General features: G+C 33.7%; 1 protein-coding gene across 1 annotated transcript; it reads left to right on the top strand.

Annotated features, from left to right (window-relative positions):
* Positions 1 to 346: 346 nt before the first annotated feature.
* Positions 347 to 16,414, top strand: LOC144843659 (cullin-4A-like). Its single transcript, XM_078700541.1, has 19 exons — positions 347 to 727; positions 983 to 1,202; positions 2,062 to 2,131; positions 2,581 to 2,654; positions 3,205 to 3,367; positions 3,803 to 3,892; positions 4,320 to 4,470; positions 4,875 to 4,993; positions 5,456 to 5,648; positions 6,107 to 6,211; positions 6,609 to 6,719; positions 7,459 to 7,544; positions 8,143 to 8,250; positions 10,679 to 10,792; positions 11,223 to 11,328; positions 11,747 to 11,820; positions 11,918 to 12,016; positions 12,957 to 13,109; positions 14,199 to 16,414. Exons 1-19 carry the CDS (start codon positions 457 to 459, stop codon positions 14,292 to 14,294), a joined length of 2,403 nt encoding a protein of 800 aa, XP_078556667.1. The 5' UTR covers positions 347 to 456; the 3' UTR covers positions 14,295 to 16,414.
* The last annotated feature ends 1,816 nt before the right edge of the window (positions 16,415 to 18,230 follow it).

Raw genomic sequence — 18,230 nt, 5'->3', positions numbered from 1 at the left:
ATCATATTTTTGTTTTTTAATCTCGTACCTGCCATTTGTTGTTTTTTGATATAGCCTTGGTTTTACTTTTTTATTTTTAAACTCGGATTATACTTTTCATATTTCAAATCTTTTCTTTGTACAGTATATTCAAAATGTAAAACTATTATGTTACGGTATTAGCATTGCCATTTTAAGGAAAGAAAGTTTTTTTTTATAATTCGTGTCGTGGCCGATATCTTAGATTAGATAAATTTTCGTTACATAAATAAGTACGTCTCATACGATTTTCGCGCGCGCGATTTTTCCCTTTAAATGTTGACCTTTCACCCAACCCACAATTCGTACACATTTTGTTTGACGAAGTGTGTGCGCAGCCATCTTAAAAACAAGTAGCGAAGAGATAATGTTCTAACACTGGATAGATACCAGAGAAAAGCAAAGATTTTAGGGTACTGTGGACCAAAACAAACTTGAATGCTAGCTACAGGAAGTGACACTATTGATTCAGAAGGGAAGCGAAAGAAAAGGAGACCCTCGGAGAATAATCATTACACTCAGACCGACAGGAAAAAGTTGAAAAAGGACGAAGCAACAGTCGCTGAGCCGATGGGGGAATCCGTACCGAGGAGGGCTAACTTTTCAGCCCTCAGTCCGTCAAACAATGGTTTTACGACAGGCAGAGCTTCCCCAATTGTTAGTAATAAACCTGGGGCTGGCAAGAAACTTATAATAAAGAATTTCAAGGGTAAATTAAAGCTGACTTGTTTAATTTAAACTTGCCAAGGCTAGGCCTAGGCTAGCTACTCTAATAAGAGAGGTTGCAATGATAGCCTACCTAGAGGCCTAGGATAGAGGGCCAGGTGAACTCTGACCTGAATTGGATAGGCCTAGCCAAATGACAATAAAACCTATAATAATATTCAATGCTATTTTAATCATGTTCAATTGTTAATATTTTCACATGACAGGTTAGCTTGCAATTTTTTTTTTTAAATTCCAGTGAAACCAGAACTTCCAGAAAATTACCAAGAGGAAACATGGGAACGGTTAAAGGAAGCTGTGCAGGCTATTCACAACAGCAGAGCAATAAAATACAGTTTAGAAGAACTATATCAAGCAGTAGAAAACATGTGTTCACACAAAATGTCTGCCTCGTTATATGAGAAGCTAAAGCGAGTTTGTGAAGCACATGTGGAATCCCAGCTGCCATCACTCATCAGATATCCTTATGTGAAAAGATATAACATAATTCATACAGTGTGATTATCTGCTTAGTGAAATACATTGTGGCAGTATTTAGTAGTTAAAATTGCTGCCATTCCAGAGCTTTCAGCACAAATCATTATTTGCAGCAAAATGATGATTTTCTCATGTCTGAAAATGTATTTTTTAAATCAATATTTTACAAGGGTGGTCCATCCACTAAATAATGCCACTAAACATATATAGCTGATTCTCTGTATCTATAATGGCAGTATCAAAGCAAATTGTGTGATATAGCAGAATATGTCTTGTCATGTCACATGTGATGCATGTATCATAGACCATACAGTAAGCCAACCTAACCTAAATTACAGATATTGAACTGTAGAATCTGCCATAGATGATACAGGACAGAATGCATATGTGGAGATACACAGTAAAGATAATTGAGTGGATATGCTTGAGATATAACAAATATTGATTGATAATTGATAATGTAATAGATTATAATTATAATAATCTATTACAAAAAGTTTGTGGAAGTCTGTAAAGCTCTGTCTACACTATAAAACTAGTTTGATGATGTGACCAAATATGGTAGTGATAATATTACATCATGTCCATATACATCTACATTTACACTATCAAACTTTGTGACAACAAATGTGATGTGCCCATATAGGGACACAATGACTTCATATCACTTCCATATTTGGGCATATCACTGCCATATTTGGGCACATCACATTTTTGTCAAACTAGTTTAAGACAAACTTGACTTGGACATAGTAACAGGCTGGATATTTAAAACAATGTACTTTTACTTTTTAGTTAAAATATTACTTTCTGGTGATTAGCTCCTTAATTCTTTTGCACTGATATGCAAGATAGTCTATCATACCTCAAGCTTGTTGATAAATGCTGGCAGGATCATTGCAGACAAATGGTATTATTATTATATTATTAAACTTTCTTTCAGATTTCTCCATATACAGTACATATAAAAATATAAAAAGTAAGCAAAACACTACACTAAAGGCATTTTTATAACACACTGCAACTCTCTAATATTAACCTGAGTGAATTTAAACAATAGACTACTGCAATACATAGTGCTACAATAAGATTTAAACAGAATCTTATGCTTTCTTCAATCTCCACAATATACTACCATAACTGGGAATATTATATTATCATGATCCTTAATAATTATAATAATAATAGTTCATTCTTATATACTGTATAGCACATAATAAGGAAATATCTCAATACGCTGCACAATATTATCCTGGTCATTATATGGATTAAACATGTATGGAAACATACTCCTATAATAATAGTGTACAAAGACTTTTTTGAGCAAAGTAAAAACTTTTTCCTTTTTTTTGTTTGCAGATAATGATCCGAAGTATCTTCCTGTTTTTGGACAGGACATATGTACTACAGAATTCAATGGTATCGTCCCTGTGGTAAGCAATAGTCGGAGCTCAAAACTTACTGTTACAATTTTCCTGATAAGATTAGATTTTTCATTTTACTTGAAAATTTCAAAACTAGTTGATGTATACTGGTTGTATTTTTTATGAAAAATAATCACTTTTGGTTTTCAGTCTAGCAAATGTGCTTGAGTCTTTGATTGCTCATTTTGCTAGTTGAATTTTGGACAAACTAGGTTTTCTTAAAAAGCAAATTTCTAGCCCTGCTAGCAGATCAAAATATTATGTAAGATGCTAACATATTGAACATATTGATTGTATTTATTTATTATTATACATTTTTTATTCATGTTTACAAAAGAAATCTTGAATACTTGGGATACGATTTATTGTGTATTTAATGTATATGTATATGTACCCATATATGGACACGATGATGTCAAATTACTACCATATTTGGACATATCACTATCTTTTTTGGGCATACTGTATCACTACCATATTTGGGCACATCACACTTCTTTTGCAACAGGCAAAATAATCATGCAAATACATTGAGTTTTTACCTCTTTTTTTTTTATAGGGACATGGGGCTAGATTTGTTTAGAGTACACATTATCAGCAACAAGCTAGTGGAGACGCGTACAGTTGATGGTTTACTGTTGTTAATAGCTAACGAGCGAGCTGCGGATGTCGTAGACCACAGCCTCTTGAAGAGCCTACTTAGGATGCTGTCTGACCTTCAGGTAAACCATCATCATTATTAAACATCCTTGTTTTCCATCAAAAGCCCTCCTTCATCCCTCTCTCCCGCCCCATGCAACTTCTATTTAAACGTCTGTCGGAGTAGGAGACTGAGAGCTGTAAAGAATTGATACAAATGTATACTAAAGCTCTGTCTACACTATCAAACTAGTTTGACAGGAAAAGTGTGATGTGACCATTAATATGGTAGTGATATGACATCATCATGTCCATATATGGGCACATCACATTTTTTTTGTCCCATAAGATTTGATAGTGTAGACAGAGCTTAAAGAATTGTTACAAATGTATACTAAGATTTATAAATGAACGGTTGGAGTTCTTAAATACCCTGATGTACGGTACGCAAAAGAGCACAATTTAAAATCATGATCTTGTATGTAGGTTACCATAAGATTTTTACTTATATGTTACAGATTTATGGTAATGCATTTGAGAGAAAGTTCCTGGATGCCACAGACAGACTTTACGCCCAGGAGGGACAACGATTGATGGAAGAGAGAGATGTAAGCATTTTTATTGCATTTTTAATAAAAACTTTACAATTTGTTAGATAATGATTCGAAGCATCTTCATGTTTAGAGTTTATATTCTCTTCTTGTTTCGAGGATGATGGTCTATTTGCTCTATCTATCTATCTATATACTTATTGTTGTCTATTGACTCTAAAGATCTGTCTACACTATCAAAAAATGTCTGATATGCCCAAATATGGTAGTGATATGACATCATCGTGTACATTTATGGTCACATCACATTTGTTTGTAACATAAAGTTTGATAGTGTAGACAGAGCTTTAGATGATTTGTGTATAACATCATCATGTCCATATATGGGCACACCATTTTGTCACATAACGTTTGATAGTGTACTGTAGTTTATCATTCTTTGGGCTAATAATAGTTACAATATATTTGAATGATGTTACACTAGGTTCCAGAGTATCTGACGCACTGTGATAGAAGACTTGACGAAGAAAGTCAGCGTATCTTACATTACCTTGACCACAGTACCAGGAAGCCCCTAATAGCATCTGTTGAAAAGCAACTACTAGACGTACATGTACAAAGAATACTACAGAAAGGTAATTATGACGAGTCCTAAGGAGAGGGCTCAAGGCCTAAAAATTATGAAATGAAGTGTGGAACCTAATGTCATTTGCATTTGAATGGTGGATCCAGGATTTTTCAGTAGGGCATGGGGCCAGGGCCTAAAAGTGGTGAAATGAAGTGCTGAACCCAATGTCCTCTCCTTCGCATTCCAGTGGCGAGTCCAAGATTTTTCAATAGGGGGTGGGCCCAGGGCCTAAAAATGGTGAAATGAATGAATGCATTGTAACTTTTAAAACTTTATGGGTAAGAGACATAACATAATGACGGTACTAAGAGGTATCATCATATTATAGTTAATACATACACTACTACTACTGTAGTAATGAATGTGTTATGTCTATAGGATTTTAATTGATTACGTTTGAATTCTGTGTAGGTCTTGATAATCTGTTGGATTTGAACAGAACACAATATTTAAGTCTGTTGTACAGTTTGTTGAATAGGACTAAGACTGGACTCACTCAGCTTTGTACTCACTTCAACGCATATGTAAAGGTAAAAATATAAAGTTTCTAATGATTAATAATGACTTATTCAAATGTGGTCGACCTATGATTGTTTTATTTCAATAGAACAGTAATCAAATATATACATTAAAAATGGATTGACTAATTCATCAAACAACAGTCTAATCTATATACAAGATCATTATATCCATCCACACTAATATAATCTAACATCGTATACGCTATCTCTAACAAAATATTTCAATCGTCTATCAACTAAAGCCGAAGTATAGTCATGTCCCAGGACCACTCTATAGTCACCACGGATAGACTTCCGACTAGTGCTTCTATGAATGAAAGACTTTTGGGAGCAGGAACACTAGTAGACCAAACCCAGTACCATTTTGATTTCGATCACTCAGGAATTTTCCTCTTAACTACTTTAATTTGTTCCTCCTAAGAAGAGTTAAGGAGTTTTGAATTATTTATTTATTTTTTTATATTTCATTAGAAAACTGGAATGGCTATAGTAGTAAATCCTGAGAAGGATAGAACACTTGTACAAGAGCTGTTAGATTTCAAAGAGAAGATGGATAGCATCTTAGAAAAATGCTTTTGCAAGAACGAAGTGTTTTCACACAGCTTAAAAGACGCATTCGAAACGTTTATCAACAAGCGGGCAAACAAACCAGCAGAATTAGTTGGTACGTACTAAGTATTCATTTACTACGAGGTAAGCTTGATTCCCACTGGTTCGCACTGCAATGATGTAGGCCCAATTGAAGGTGCATTCCATCCCTAGTATAACCTTCATTATACCGCTTATCATAAACAGTAAGTGAGTAAATGGCCAAGCGTGTAAGACAGTGCAACCGTAATACCTAGCCATAACATTTGTGGCTCACTCGCTCCATGGTTGGTAGAACGAGTCTTCTCGGATAAGGAATATAAACCGTAGGTCCAGTGTACACAACTAGCTCGTGTGAACCTAGTACATCTTTCGAGATGAGTAGGTGGTTATCTCGGTGTACTATAGTATACACACAGCCACTGTCACACATAGATAGATCAAGAGGGCCCCTTGATTGTCAGCATACGCTGTTTAGAGTCACCCTCTATAAATGAAAAAAATAAATAAAAAAACAAAATGTCTTGTTTTCAGCCAAATATGTTGACAGCAAGTTGAAGACAGGGAACAAGGAAGCTACGGAAGAGGAATTGGAAAGACTGCTGGATAAAATTCTTGTAATTTTTAGATTCATTCATGGTAAAACCACATGCTTTTTACAGTATATTACAACCCTTATTACCTCTTAATATTGGTCTCCTCTGAATGGGCGTTGGCCGTAAGTGATAAACATATATTTTTTTAATTTCATATGCATCCAACAGTGAGCACAAACTTGCTAATTACAGGATGGATAAACTATTTTATAATTTATCGTGCTTATAAACTAAGTCTCATTTGAGGCTTAGGGAGTGGAGTTAAAATAGTTACAACCCTGGCACTAGGTCAAGATTGAACCCCGGACCTTGGGATTGGAAGGCAAGCATGTTAACCACCAAGTTACAGCTCCACTACAAGACTATATATTGCCCTAAGTTATAGTGTTTACAGTCTGAAACTACTAACTAAATTATAAAACATATACTTTGTGTCATAGGGAAAGATGTGTTTGAGGCATTTTACAAAAAAGACCTTGCAAAGAGGTTGCTAGTCGGCAAGAGTGCTTCCGTAGACGCAGAGAAGTCTATGTTAACTAAACTTAAACAGGGTGAGTGCATAAAATATATCGTCAAATTGATGCAACATATTACACTTATATTACACCTGAATAATGAATGAACTATTACCATTAATATCATCAGTAATGTAATCAACAAGTGAGTGAGTGGCCACGTGGTTAAGACAGTGGAACCGTAATGTTGTAGCCAATATCGGCAAGGGTTCAAGCCTCATTCGCTCCATGTTTCTGGTGGTAAAACGAGTCTATAAACCGTAGGTCCAGTGTACACAAAATGCTCATGTGCACTTTACAGAACCTAGTACATCTATCGAGACGAGTAGCTAGGGGGTTACCCTGGTGTACTAGTACATCATAGCCACTGATCATAACTGTGTCCTCTGGTAGACCAGTCTTTGACTGAAGAGGTTACCCAGTATAAATAAATAATAACAAAACTAACCACATGAAATTAGTTCACACACAGCCACTACTTTACAGTAGACTTTCTAGTAGGCCTCTTAGTTCCGTAATAATCAATTTGTTGATTGTGGAACTTACAAAGATGAAGAACCACGTAAATCATCTTCAACATGGTATTGGCACCATCTTTCAAATTATCCAAAATTCAATATATAATTATAAAGCGCTGTCTACACTATCATATGGTAGTGATATGCCCAAATATGGTAGTGATATGACATCACCATGGCCATATATGGGCACATCACACTTTTTTGTCACATAAAGTTTGATAGTGAAGACAAAGCACTGATGTTTGATTTTGTAGAATGTGGTGGAGCATTTACAAGTAAGTTGGAAGGCATGTTTAAAGATATGGAGTTATCCAAAGATATCATGGTAGCATTCAAGCAGGTAGGCTAGCCAGTCTCTCATTCTCACATTACCTTATTTCATTCAATTTATTTCGCCATTTTTAAATTACAAGAAAAAATGAATGAATTTGGTTGTGAGCCCTCTGTAGTTTTCTTTTTTTAAATGATACTAAAAAATAAACCCTCCGAGGTTTATGTGGTCTTTAGTAGCTTTTGTCTCGATTTAGAATCCCTCCAACTACTTAAGTCTGGCATTAGAAGTGGTCTTTTAAATACCACTATTTAGAGGGAAATTAAATGTAATCTGGTTGGTTTGTCTGTCCTCTCAAAATGTGTATCTAAAAAACTGCAGTATTTGTCTGATTTCAATGGCTGTTCTACCCTAACAATACATTTAAACGTTTATTTTAAAGTTGTTTTAATTGCAGAGGGAATATTTGAATGAAATTATTATTTGAGTCCACTTAAAAACTGTGGTCTATGGTCTCTAAATAAGATGGAGTCTTTAAATGGAGGGAGCAGCTAATGGTTAAAGATAGGTGATCATCCTGGGCCACGTTACAGTGGTCTCTAATAGGAGGGAGTCTGCTATTGTAATAATATTATTAATTACTATTTATATTATGTATTTTGTACAGCATATGCAGCACCAATCAGTGCCGGGCAATATTGAGATGACCGTCAACATATTGACGATGGGCTACTGGCCTACGTATACACCGATGGAGGTACACTTGCCCTCAAACGTAAGTCATCTACCACTAATACACAATTTAAAAGTACGGGTTGAGCTAATATTTATTTTGATATACAGATGTAATTTAATTTTCATTTTTTTATTTATTTTTTACCCATAAATATAAATTATAAACATTGTAACATACAAATAATGATAATTATATCAAGGAATAGTTGAAACTAATCAAGTTCAGCCCCTAAACATTGAAATATAAATAGTTATATAAATAAATTAGGGCTACCTGTCTAAAAAATTAATATACATAAAACATTTTTTATTTAAACACACTTTCTCTCAAATATACAGTATTTATAGATAACGTCTTTAAGCTTAGCCAAACTGGTAGACTGATCACTCTAAATCAAAACACTAAACGTTGCAGACAATCATTTGTTTATAATTCTGTTCATGTATTTAATTTGTACCTTGTTTTATAAATGACAATAAATACTATCGTATCGTACATAAGAGTATTGCATTATCTCCTATATAAACATGCACATAAGCACCTAAGCTAAACCAATAATAATTAAATTAATAAATATTAATTATATTATATATATGTAAATCCAAATTACTGAAAATATGACAATGCTGTGGGTATCAGTGGCTGGATCTCAATGGAGATACAAAAAAAAAAGCGAAAAGCTAAATCAAAACGATAAAGTAAAACAGCCAGAAAAGTTAGCAGAGCTTTCAGGCAACACTAGCCCTTCATCAGTGCAAGTGATATATATTATATGGCGTTGAGTAAAACTAGGGCAAGGTTAAATTTTGCCATTCGTGCAAGACTTAAAAAATAAAAGATTATGAGTAATGGTTATTATTATTATTACTTATATATATGTATAGCGCACATTTATAGAACATTTAATTATAATCAGCGGCGCTTCACATCAATTAGTATCGTAACATTGTTTGAAATATAGTGCTTTTAAATGTTTTTTAAACTGATTATTATTATCGTCTAAGTGTTTAATGTGACTTGGTAATCTGTTCCAAATTTTGGGTCCTGCTATGGCGAACGAACGGTCAGCAAATGTCTTTCGTTTAGTTTGTGGGATTGTCCGGTTATAATTGCTGGTGCTTGAACGAGTACTGCGAGAAACATTCCGCACAGTAAGAATATCTCTCAGGTAACTTGGAGCGGAACCTTTAAGCGAACGCCATACAAGACACGCTATTTTGAATTGACATCTATGAGACATCGGAAGCCAGTGCAAGGATCGCATGGCGTTAGTTGCACTGTCATACCGACCTTTACTCTACCTGGTTCATTCTACAATGGAGCTAAAAGTCATAAACTCTAAATTAACAGCATTGATATGTCTGTAAAACGTCAACAAAATATAGTTGTTTATTCAACAAATATTGAATGAATTATACTGGTAAGCATATTATAAGTTGCATAATATCTCTATGGTTGCACTTGCGTAAGCTAATTATTTACACAGCATGGACAAATTTAATTACAGTGAAAACAGTGTCTGCAGTATGTAATGGATTGTACTTTCTAACACTTAACAGAAGATAATTAAACTAAATATTGCTGGTTGGTGGACATTGCAATAACACTGTTTGTATACATTGTAGTAAAACTGTGTACTTTTACGATAAGTGCACTAGTACTGAAAGTGCCTGCAGAATAAAGAAAGAATAAATAAATGTCTAAAAACAGTTAGTGAACAACTAATATCACTCTTATAATAATATTCTTGATTTGTGCTGACCTATGACCTATGAATTGATGTGTTGTGTCTTCGTCGGGACTTAGAAACCAGTAAAACTGTGTTGAGAAAGAGAGTAAAGCTCTGTCCACACTATCAAACTATTATGACAAAAAAAGTGTGATGTACCCAAATATGGTAGTGATATACCCAAATATGGTAGTGATATGACATCATCATGTCCATATTTGAGCACATCACATTTTGTTGTCATATAAAGTTTGATAGTATAGACAGAGCTTAAAGATTCACATCCTGACTTCTCTTAAATAATATTACCTAACTTGTTCCTATGTCATTGCTCCCTAATGTCCTACACACATAGAGTACAGTATGTCATTCCTGAATGGATTAGGTATTGCCATACAATTAATTAAAAATCATACCTCTTTGTTTTATTAATTTTTATTAAATAATAATAAATTTAAAAAAAAAATCTTGAAATCAACTGTATGAAGCACACTATACATTTAAAACTGAATGCCTCTTGTTAATAATTGAGTAATATGACCACCTATAAAACGTTAAAAATAATCAATTGAAGAGCAGTGCTGATAACTTTTAATTTGTTATGTATAGTATTTTATTATTTGTGTATTTTTCAAAGTTGTTTTGTAATATAGTTAGTTAATAAAGAGTTTGTTGTGGCTGGCACCTTGAACACAGTGGATACGTGCATTATTGTATATAAATTATTTTATTTTTCAGATGGTGAAATTACAAGAGTTGTTCAAAACATTTTACCTTAGCAAACACAGTGGACGAAAGTTACAATGGCAACCAAACCTTGGACATTGCGTCATGAAAGCCTCCTTTAAAAAGGTAACTACAATCAACTCTCCCAATACCCGACACCTTTCGGCTAACCTAATATGTTTGGTCCTTCCGGAAAGTCTGGTATTCAGAATGTGTATTTAATGGTAAAAATGAATTTGGGACCTTTTTGACCTTGAGAAAAGTCTGGTTTTGGGAGAGTTTCCAGATTTCAGAGAGTCCGGTATTGGGAGTGTTGATTGTATAATATTAGAAATGTATTGTCCCCCAAAATATGAAAAATAAAGATGAGTAAAATCCAACTTTGAATAGGCCATTTTGTAGATTTAATAAAGTTATTCAATTCTTAGCCGATTCTCTGTTTAATTGTAATAATCATATGAAAAATGAATTGATTATTTTTTTATATGAAATGTTTACTATTATTCGGTCACTTGCTGTCATAATTTATTTTGTATTTTTGTTTTTTTCTTTTTAGAGTATGAGAGAACTCAGCGTATCATTATTCCAAACTCTTGTATTGCTTATGTTTAATGACAGTACAGAATGCACATTAGAAGACATTAAACAGGCAACTGGAATTGGTAAGCTTGTATGGTGACTTGGTGGTTAAGTGCATGCCTTCCAATCCCATGATCCAGGATTCAATCCTGATCTAGCTCCAATGTTGTAACGCACTCTTTTAACTCGACTGCTTCAGCCTCAAATGAGACTAAAGCTCTGTCTACACTATCAAAGAAAATGTGATATGGTAGTGATATGACATCGTCGTGTCCATATATGGGCACATCAAATTTTTTTGTCACATTAAGTTTGATAGTGTAGACAGAGCTTTTGTTTATAATTAAATTATAGTTTATCCATCCTGTAATTTTTTTTAGTTTCTTATTATAAAGAATTCCTAAACTCATAAAATTCCTCACCTAAAATATGCTAGAAAATCATTTTTAGGCTAGTATACACAGCTAAATGTTTACAGGGTTTTTTATCATTTTTTTTCAGAGGATAGTGAGCTCCGAAGAACACTTCAGTCCCTTGCTTGCGGCAAGGCTCGGGTCATACTTAAAACTCCCAAGGTAAGGATTTAATTTAACAGTGATAACATTTTTATCGTTTATGAATTTACGTTTTTCATTCTTCTAATAATGTAATTTTATCTTTATTTTATTCCAGAGTAAAGATGTGTTCGATGGTGATAAGTTTGTTTACAATGCAGAATTCGATCACAAATTTTTTCGTATCAAAATTAATCAGATCCAAATGAAGGAAACGGTAAGGAGAATAAAACAACGATATTTAAAATATATATAAAAAGAAATTTTTTTCAATTTTTTGTAACAAACGGCATATTTGTTATTATTTATTGTTATTTATTATATAGCTACATTCTCGAAAGTCCCAACTCTCCCAATACTCGCGAAAGTTTCTCGAGTCCTCCTCCTGTCTGTCCCATTCTACCATCTCTAAAGACTAGAATATTTTATGTATATATTTCTAGGTCAAACAATTTTAACTATGGTATTTTCCAAGGATCGTAATAATGGTATTGAATAATACAAGGATGATTCTTCAGTTAGATTGTTTAAATACACGTTTTATAGAGAAATACTAACAGCCAAAATTTATCTTTATGCAATTTATAACAATTTTAATATATACTACATTTTTTGTAATTTTTATCTGTCTTTTTGCAAAATTTGTTTAATATAATTTATAATATTTTTAATGTAATTGTATGATTATTTATATAGACCTATTTATACTCATAGATGTGTTTCTTTTGGTCATTTGCTGTATAACCTTTTATCGGACTATTTTTTCCATATGTGTATGATGAAATGTTAAACTTCAATTCAATTTGTATACTAATTGCGATAAAGAAAGATTATTGATTGATTATTTATTGATTGATTGATATATGATTGATTGATAGATTATTGATTGATTGATTGATAGAGGATTGATTGATAGATTATTGATTGATTGATAGATTATTGATTGATTGATAGATTATTGATTGATTGATAGATTATTGATTGATGATTGATTGATCGATAGATTATTGATTTATTGATAGATTATTGATTGATTGATTGATAGATTATTGATTGATCGATAGATTATTGATTTATTGATAGATTATTGATTTATTGATAGATTATTGATTGATAGATTATTTATAGATTATTGATTGATTAATGATTATTAATAGATTGAGGAACAAGTGAATACACAGGAACGCGTCTTCCAAGACCGACAGTATCAAATTGATGCAGCAATTGTGCGCATCATGAAGATGAGGAAGAAGCTAAGTCACGCGCTATTGGTCTCCGAGCTCTATAACCAGTTGAAGTTTCCAGTAAAGGTAAGTGCTGTTTTTGTCACTTTTGATTTTGTTCCCAGTGTGCAGCTGTTTGTTTGTTTATGATTGTTTACTACACAACATCATATTCTTTATATTTTGCTTCACTTTTTTTTGTTTTGCCTTTATTTTTTATTTACATTTCATTTTTTATGTGCTTTTACTTTTTCCTAAGGAGGCACTTGCATCATTCATTCCTTTTCAGTTTCAATTCCACGTATTCCAAAATAATTTTCTGCTTTTTATGTAAAAAATTAAAATAAATAAGATAAATAAATCATTAAAATCATTTTGTATCTTTATTTTTTACTTTAAATTTATAGAAAACAGCACATAAATAACAAAAGTCAATCCACAAACTAGACATGAGTTTAACTTAACTTGACAAAAAAAACTTCGATTCTACACAAGAACTAATTTTTTGTATGAAGCTATATAAAAATGTTCTCGTAAATTTTGTAAATAAAGAGTACATTAAATTTAGATAAGTGAAATTACAGATTTTAAATATAGAAGTGATTGTTAAGCTTTGTCTACACTATAAAAAAAAATGTATTGTGCCCAAATATGGTAGTGATATGACAGCATCATGTTCATATATGGGCACATCACATTTTTTTGTCACATAAAGTCTGATAGTGTAGACAGAGCTTAAGTTTTCACCATTTGAGCATGCCTTGCATCCTAACATGTTGCTTTGTTTGCTTGCTTTGTACCTACTTGCTTACTATATGTTTGTAGTACTATGATGAATAAAGTATTTTTTTTTCTTTTGTGTGCTTGTGTTTTTTCTTCATTTCATAATCAATACTTTAAGTTCTTAAATAAAATAAGTAAGGTAAAATAATTGTTGTAGTAGTAGTGGTTCGCATATGTAAGCTAGTTTGTGAATATGGTTATGTCCCATATGATGTCCCATCATGTCTAGGAGGATTACATGTCCTGTAACCCAACATTTGTAATTTAAATTTAAAAAAAATATTATTAAATATTAGCATGAATCAAACTAAATATAGGTAGATTTCACTAATTAACATACGTACGGTTGGATATTCCTGATTTTACCCAGAATGCATTTGTTTTTATTCGCAGCCAACAGATTTGAAGAAACGAATAGAAAGCTTGATAGAGCGCGATTACATGGAGCGAGATAAGGACAGTTCCAATCAGTACCATTACGTAGCATAGACAATTAGTATATACAAATTCACACAGCAAATGAATAAGATTGTGTGTGTTCTATGGCAGTTGAAGGTTTCTGTGGATGTGGGATGGTTGACATTAAACAGAGACTGAAGCTCTGTCCACACTATCAATGGTAGTGATGTGCTCAAATATGGTAGTGATATGTCATCGTCTCCATATATGGGCACATCACATTTTTTTGTCATAATAAAGTTTGATTGTGTAGACAGAGCTTAATCATACAGAGACAATAATCATTATATATACATATGGATGTGGTCATGGCTTCTGCTTTTAATCATGGTTTCCACTTGGATGCAACGGAAGACTTACAGAGCACCACAAGTAATCATAAAACTAGCGCTTGTGATTGGTCAACATGTGCCCATATATGGACTTGATGATGTCAAACCACTACATTATTCGGGCATATCACTACCATATTTAGGCACATCACACTTTTTTTGTCGTCAAACTAGTTTGACAGTGTAGACAGAGCTTAAGCATTCACAGATTATCATGAAATCATCAGGTGATTGGTAGACATTGTTGCATCATACCATCCAAAGGTCATCCATGTGGTTGGAACAGTGACCTGATTATGTTTAATATCACAAGAACTTGACCGCTGTGTATTTTCTGGACAATTTCGTCCTTCTACGGCTGCTGTGAAATACTTTGATATTATTTGCTTCTTTGGTATTTAGGAATTTCTGTGACAACTTATCCAATTATAAATGTATTTTTTTGTTTATCCATAATCAAAATGGCGCTCGAATAGCCTTAAGTTGTGTTCACATTAAGCCTAGATTTGGTTCGATGGCCGGAGTCTGAAATGCGTTAATGTGAACAGATGTATTCTAAAGCTTGATGCCCACTATGACTCAACGCAGTGAAGATAGTTAGAATAATAAAAAACGAACGACTAAGCGCCTGCTTCGTCATTGTGTTGCTTACTTCTGATTGGTCAAATTACCTACGTTGTGGGTTACGTCATTGTGTTGCTCGCTTCTGATTGGTTAAATTACCTACGTTGCGAGTTACGTCATTGTGTTGCGTCTCGGTGAGAACCACAATTTGTAACGATTCTTTATCTGGCCATCGTATCGGAATTTGAACTCACTGTGTGAATGCAGCTTTATGACAGTATTGCCATCATGATTATGGAAAGCACTTGCACGTGTATACGACGCATAATGGTAAATGATGAGCAAGAGTGACGTACCTTGTAATAAATGCGCTTTTATAAATGCTTGTTATTATTTATTTCTAGGGATCACCAAGATTGGGGTGGGTGTGGGGTGTAGTTCGAACAGTGCATATTCAGGATCTGGACATGGCGTTCGGTACTTTCTAGTACTACTGTAAAACGTATGACATAAACTTTGATATGCGATTTGTCTAATCTCAAAGAACCATAGGCCCAATCATACATTTAGTGCCGAGACCTTTTTCAATTATAAGGTAATTGTTATGTAACCACCGCCACCATGTCACTTATACTAAGTTCTAGGAAGCTGTCGATTCGCGACGAATATAGGGTTAGGGTTAACTACAGTACGCATAATGGGTTGTCGGTCGTCACCTGGACCTATAAACCGCCACACAACTGTGTGTCGTCGAGGAATGGCGTAATGCTTAGTTTCCACTAGAGACGCAACTCAACGGATTTGACTAATCACAAGAGATGGATTTATTCGACTGTCGCTTGTCATTGGTCAACTCGTTGCGTCTACGTCCTTGCGTTGCGTCGCTAGTGGGAACCACGCTTTAGTGACTTACCCGGCGAGTGAGTTGGATTCGCTAACTTTGGTGGGCGGGTCACAAACTTACTCGGGTATGGTAAATAAGTCTGACGGGGCTAAATGTTAACAACTCTCTGATTAAACTAACATTTACACTAATCATAATTTGGTTTGCGCCTAATAATCATTGTTTAACAGGTTTAACGTGTTTTTTTTTTACCAATTAAAGGCAACCACGGGTTTTACATTGGATTTAGACGTATACTTCACATGTATTGGGTTCAATAACTCGTGTAGCTAATTAACAATGTATAACAATATTCAATACTTAGCCAATAAGATTAACTAGAACTAATAAAAATCTGTGTAAAAAAATGACTTCGGAAATGTATTAAATATTGTAGCTTTTCTTTTTTTTTGTACTACTTTTCAGAAACGCATAAAAATATTTTTTTTTGCTCACGACGTAACGTTTCTCGGAGAATAATCATAGATATTTGTGTGTTGGTATTTTCATGAAAATCGTTAAATATTATAGCAGTCCGGATCATATTCCGGTACTGCGATTTGTATTACTTATCTCTGTACTGCATAATATTACTAAATGATAAATTTATTTATTTATTTCCTTTATTGCATCAAGTAAACAGTGATGAAGTTGACATAAATATAATAATAAATATATAAAAAAAAACATAGTACAACACAAACCAAACAAGTTACTAAAATATATCATAGTCCACAAATCAGTCTTTCAATGGCCATCATAGTACATCCAGTAACACAAACCAAAAGGGGTTCACAATTTGCTTATCATAACTCAGTTTCTGATCATTTAACAATCATTGAAAACTCCGTGGAAAGTAATGAAGTTTTTTGTGCGTTGTGTCCTGACTCAAACAGTTGTGGAGAGAGTTGTTAGGTGTCATAAGGAGGAGTTGTTGGGTGCCAGAGGGAGTTGTTGGACGCCAGAGAGAGTTGTTGGACGCCAGAGAGAGTTGTTGGACGCTAGATAGAGTTGTTGGACGCTAGATAGAGTTGTTTGGTGCCAGAGAGAGTTGTTGGACGCTAGATAGAGTTGTTGATGTCGGAGAGAGTTGGATGCCGTATTGCTATTTAATAGCAATACGATATACCGTATTTCTTCTATTTCTTTTTCTTCTTCTTTTCTTTCTATAATATAATAGCACTAAGCCAAAATGTGTTCCTCTGTTCCTCTATCTCCTCCCAAACCGCAAGTCCGATACTAGCTGGGGCAACTTTTAATTCCCCGTTATCCATTAGTCTATATTAGAACGGCAAATTTGTACGAAAAAATGTGTTTTTAGGCCAATTTCTTTGCAACTGCCGAACGCCGTTTTCGGGAATTCTCGGCCATTTTTCTACGTCACAATTAGTTCACTCGGGTCATTATCGATATCGAGACAGCAGCACATGTTAAAAACCGGGCGGGAAGTACAAAATTGTATTCTTGCTCATGTGTCTACCTCATGCACACCGCTCCTGCCAAACATAAGATTGAGCACTCTTTTACCATTTTTCCAAACACAAATGCAGTGATACTCTACTAGGCTAGGTTATGTTCTTATACTAATTAGGGCTAGGCTTACTATTTCTAAGCTGTTATTATAGGCAATAGCTGAATGCAGGATGATTCGGCCTAGGTGTGACGGGTTGAACATCTTTAAAGATGTATTGTCCCTTGAAACACAAAAAATGAAGGTCAAAATATTCTAAATTTAAATTGGCCATATCAAAGTAATATTAAAGTTATTCACTTTAAGTCGAAAATTCGAGTCAAAAATAACAAGTTTACGTATAATTAACAGGTAAATTAATTTGATTACATTTCGTCTGGAAAATCGTCGCGAGCGAAAATAAACAAAGATTTCAAACCACGAGTATACATTATGCATGATGCTAATTAAGATTGTTTACAACTCGTACCGGTTGAGAAGGTGTTTTCACACAGATCACGAGGAAGTTTTATGATTATACATACAGAGTAGCCAAACAGGCGTGTTGCATTATAAGATATGTTTTGATCGAAAACTTTGACTGGAAGTTAAAGTTATTTTTTAAACAAAAAAAAGTATGTATTTCAGTTAAATTTTTTTTTTTCGGCTAATTTTTGGTGAAAGTTAATAACTATTATTATGATACTTCAAAATGACCCACTTTTTTTTCGAAATAT

The sequence above is a fragment of the Antedon bifida genome, chromosome 5, assembly GCF_963402885.1.
Source record: "Antedon bifida chromosome 5, ecAntBifi1.1, whole genome shotgun sequence".
NCBI lineage: Eukaryota > Metazoa > Echinodermata > Crinoidea > Comatulida > Antedonidae > Antedon > Antedon bifida.
This window is presented reverse-complemented; position numbering and strand designations above follow the sequence as displayed.

Coding starts and splice junctions, on each gene's coding strand:
- LOC144843659 (XM_078700541.1), top strand. CDS start 457: ATGCTAGCTACAGGAAGTGACACTATTGATTCAGAAGGGAAGCGAAAG. Junction 3,368..3,802: donor GGATGCTGTCTGACCTTCAG/GTAAACCATCAT, acceptor TATATGTTACAG/ATTTATGGTAATGCATTTGA. Junction 7,545..8,142: donor TCATGGTAGCATTCAAGCAG/GTAGGCTAGCCA, acceptor TATTTTGTACAG/CATATGCAGCACCAATCAGT.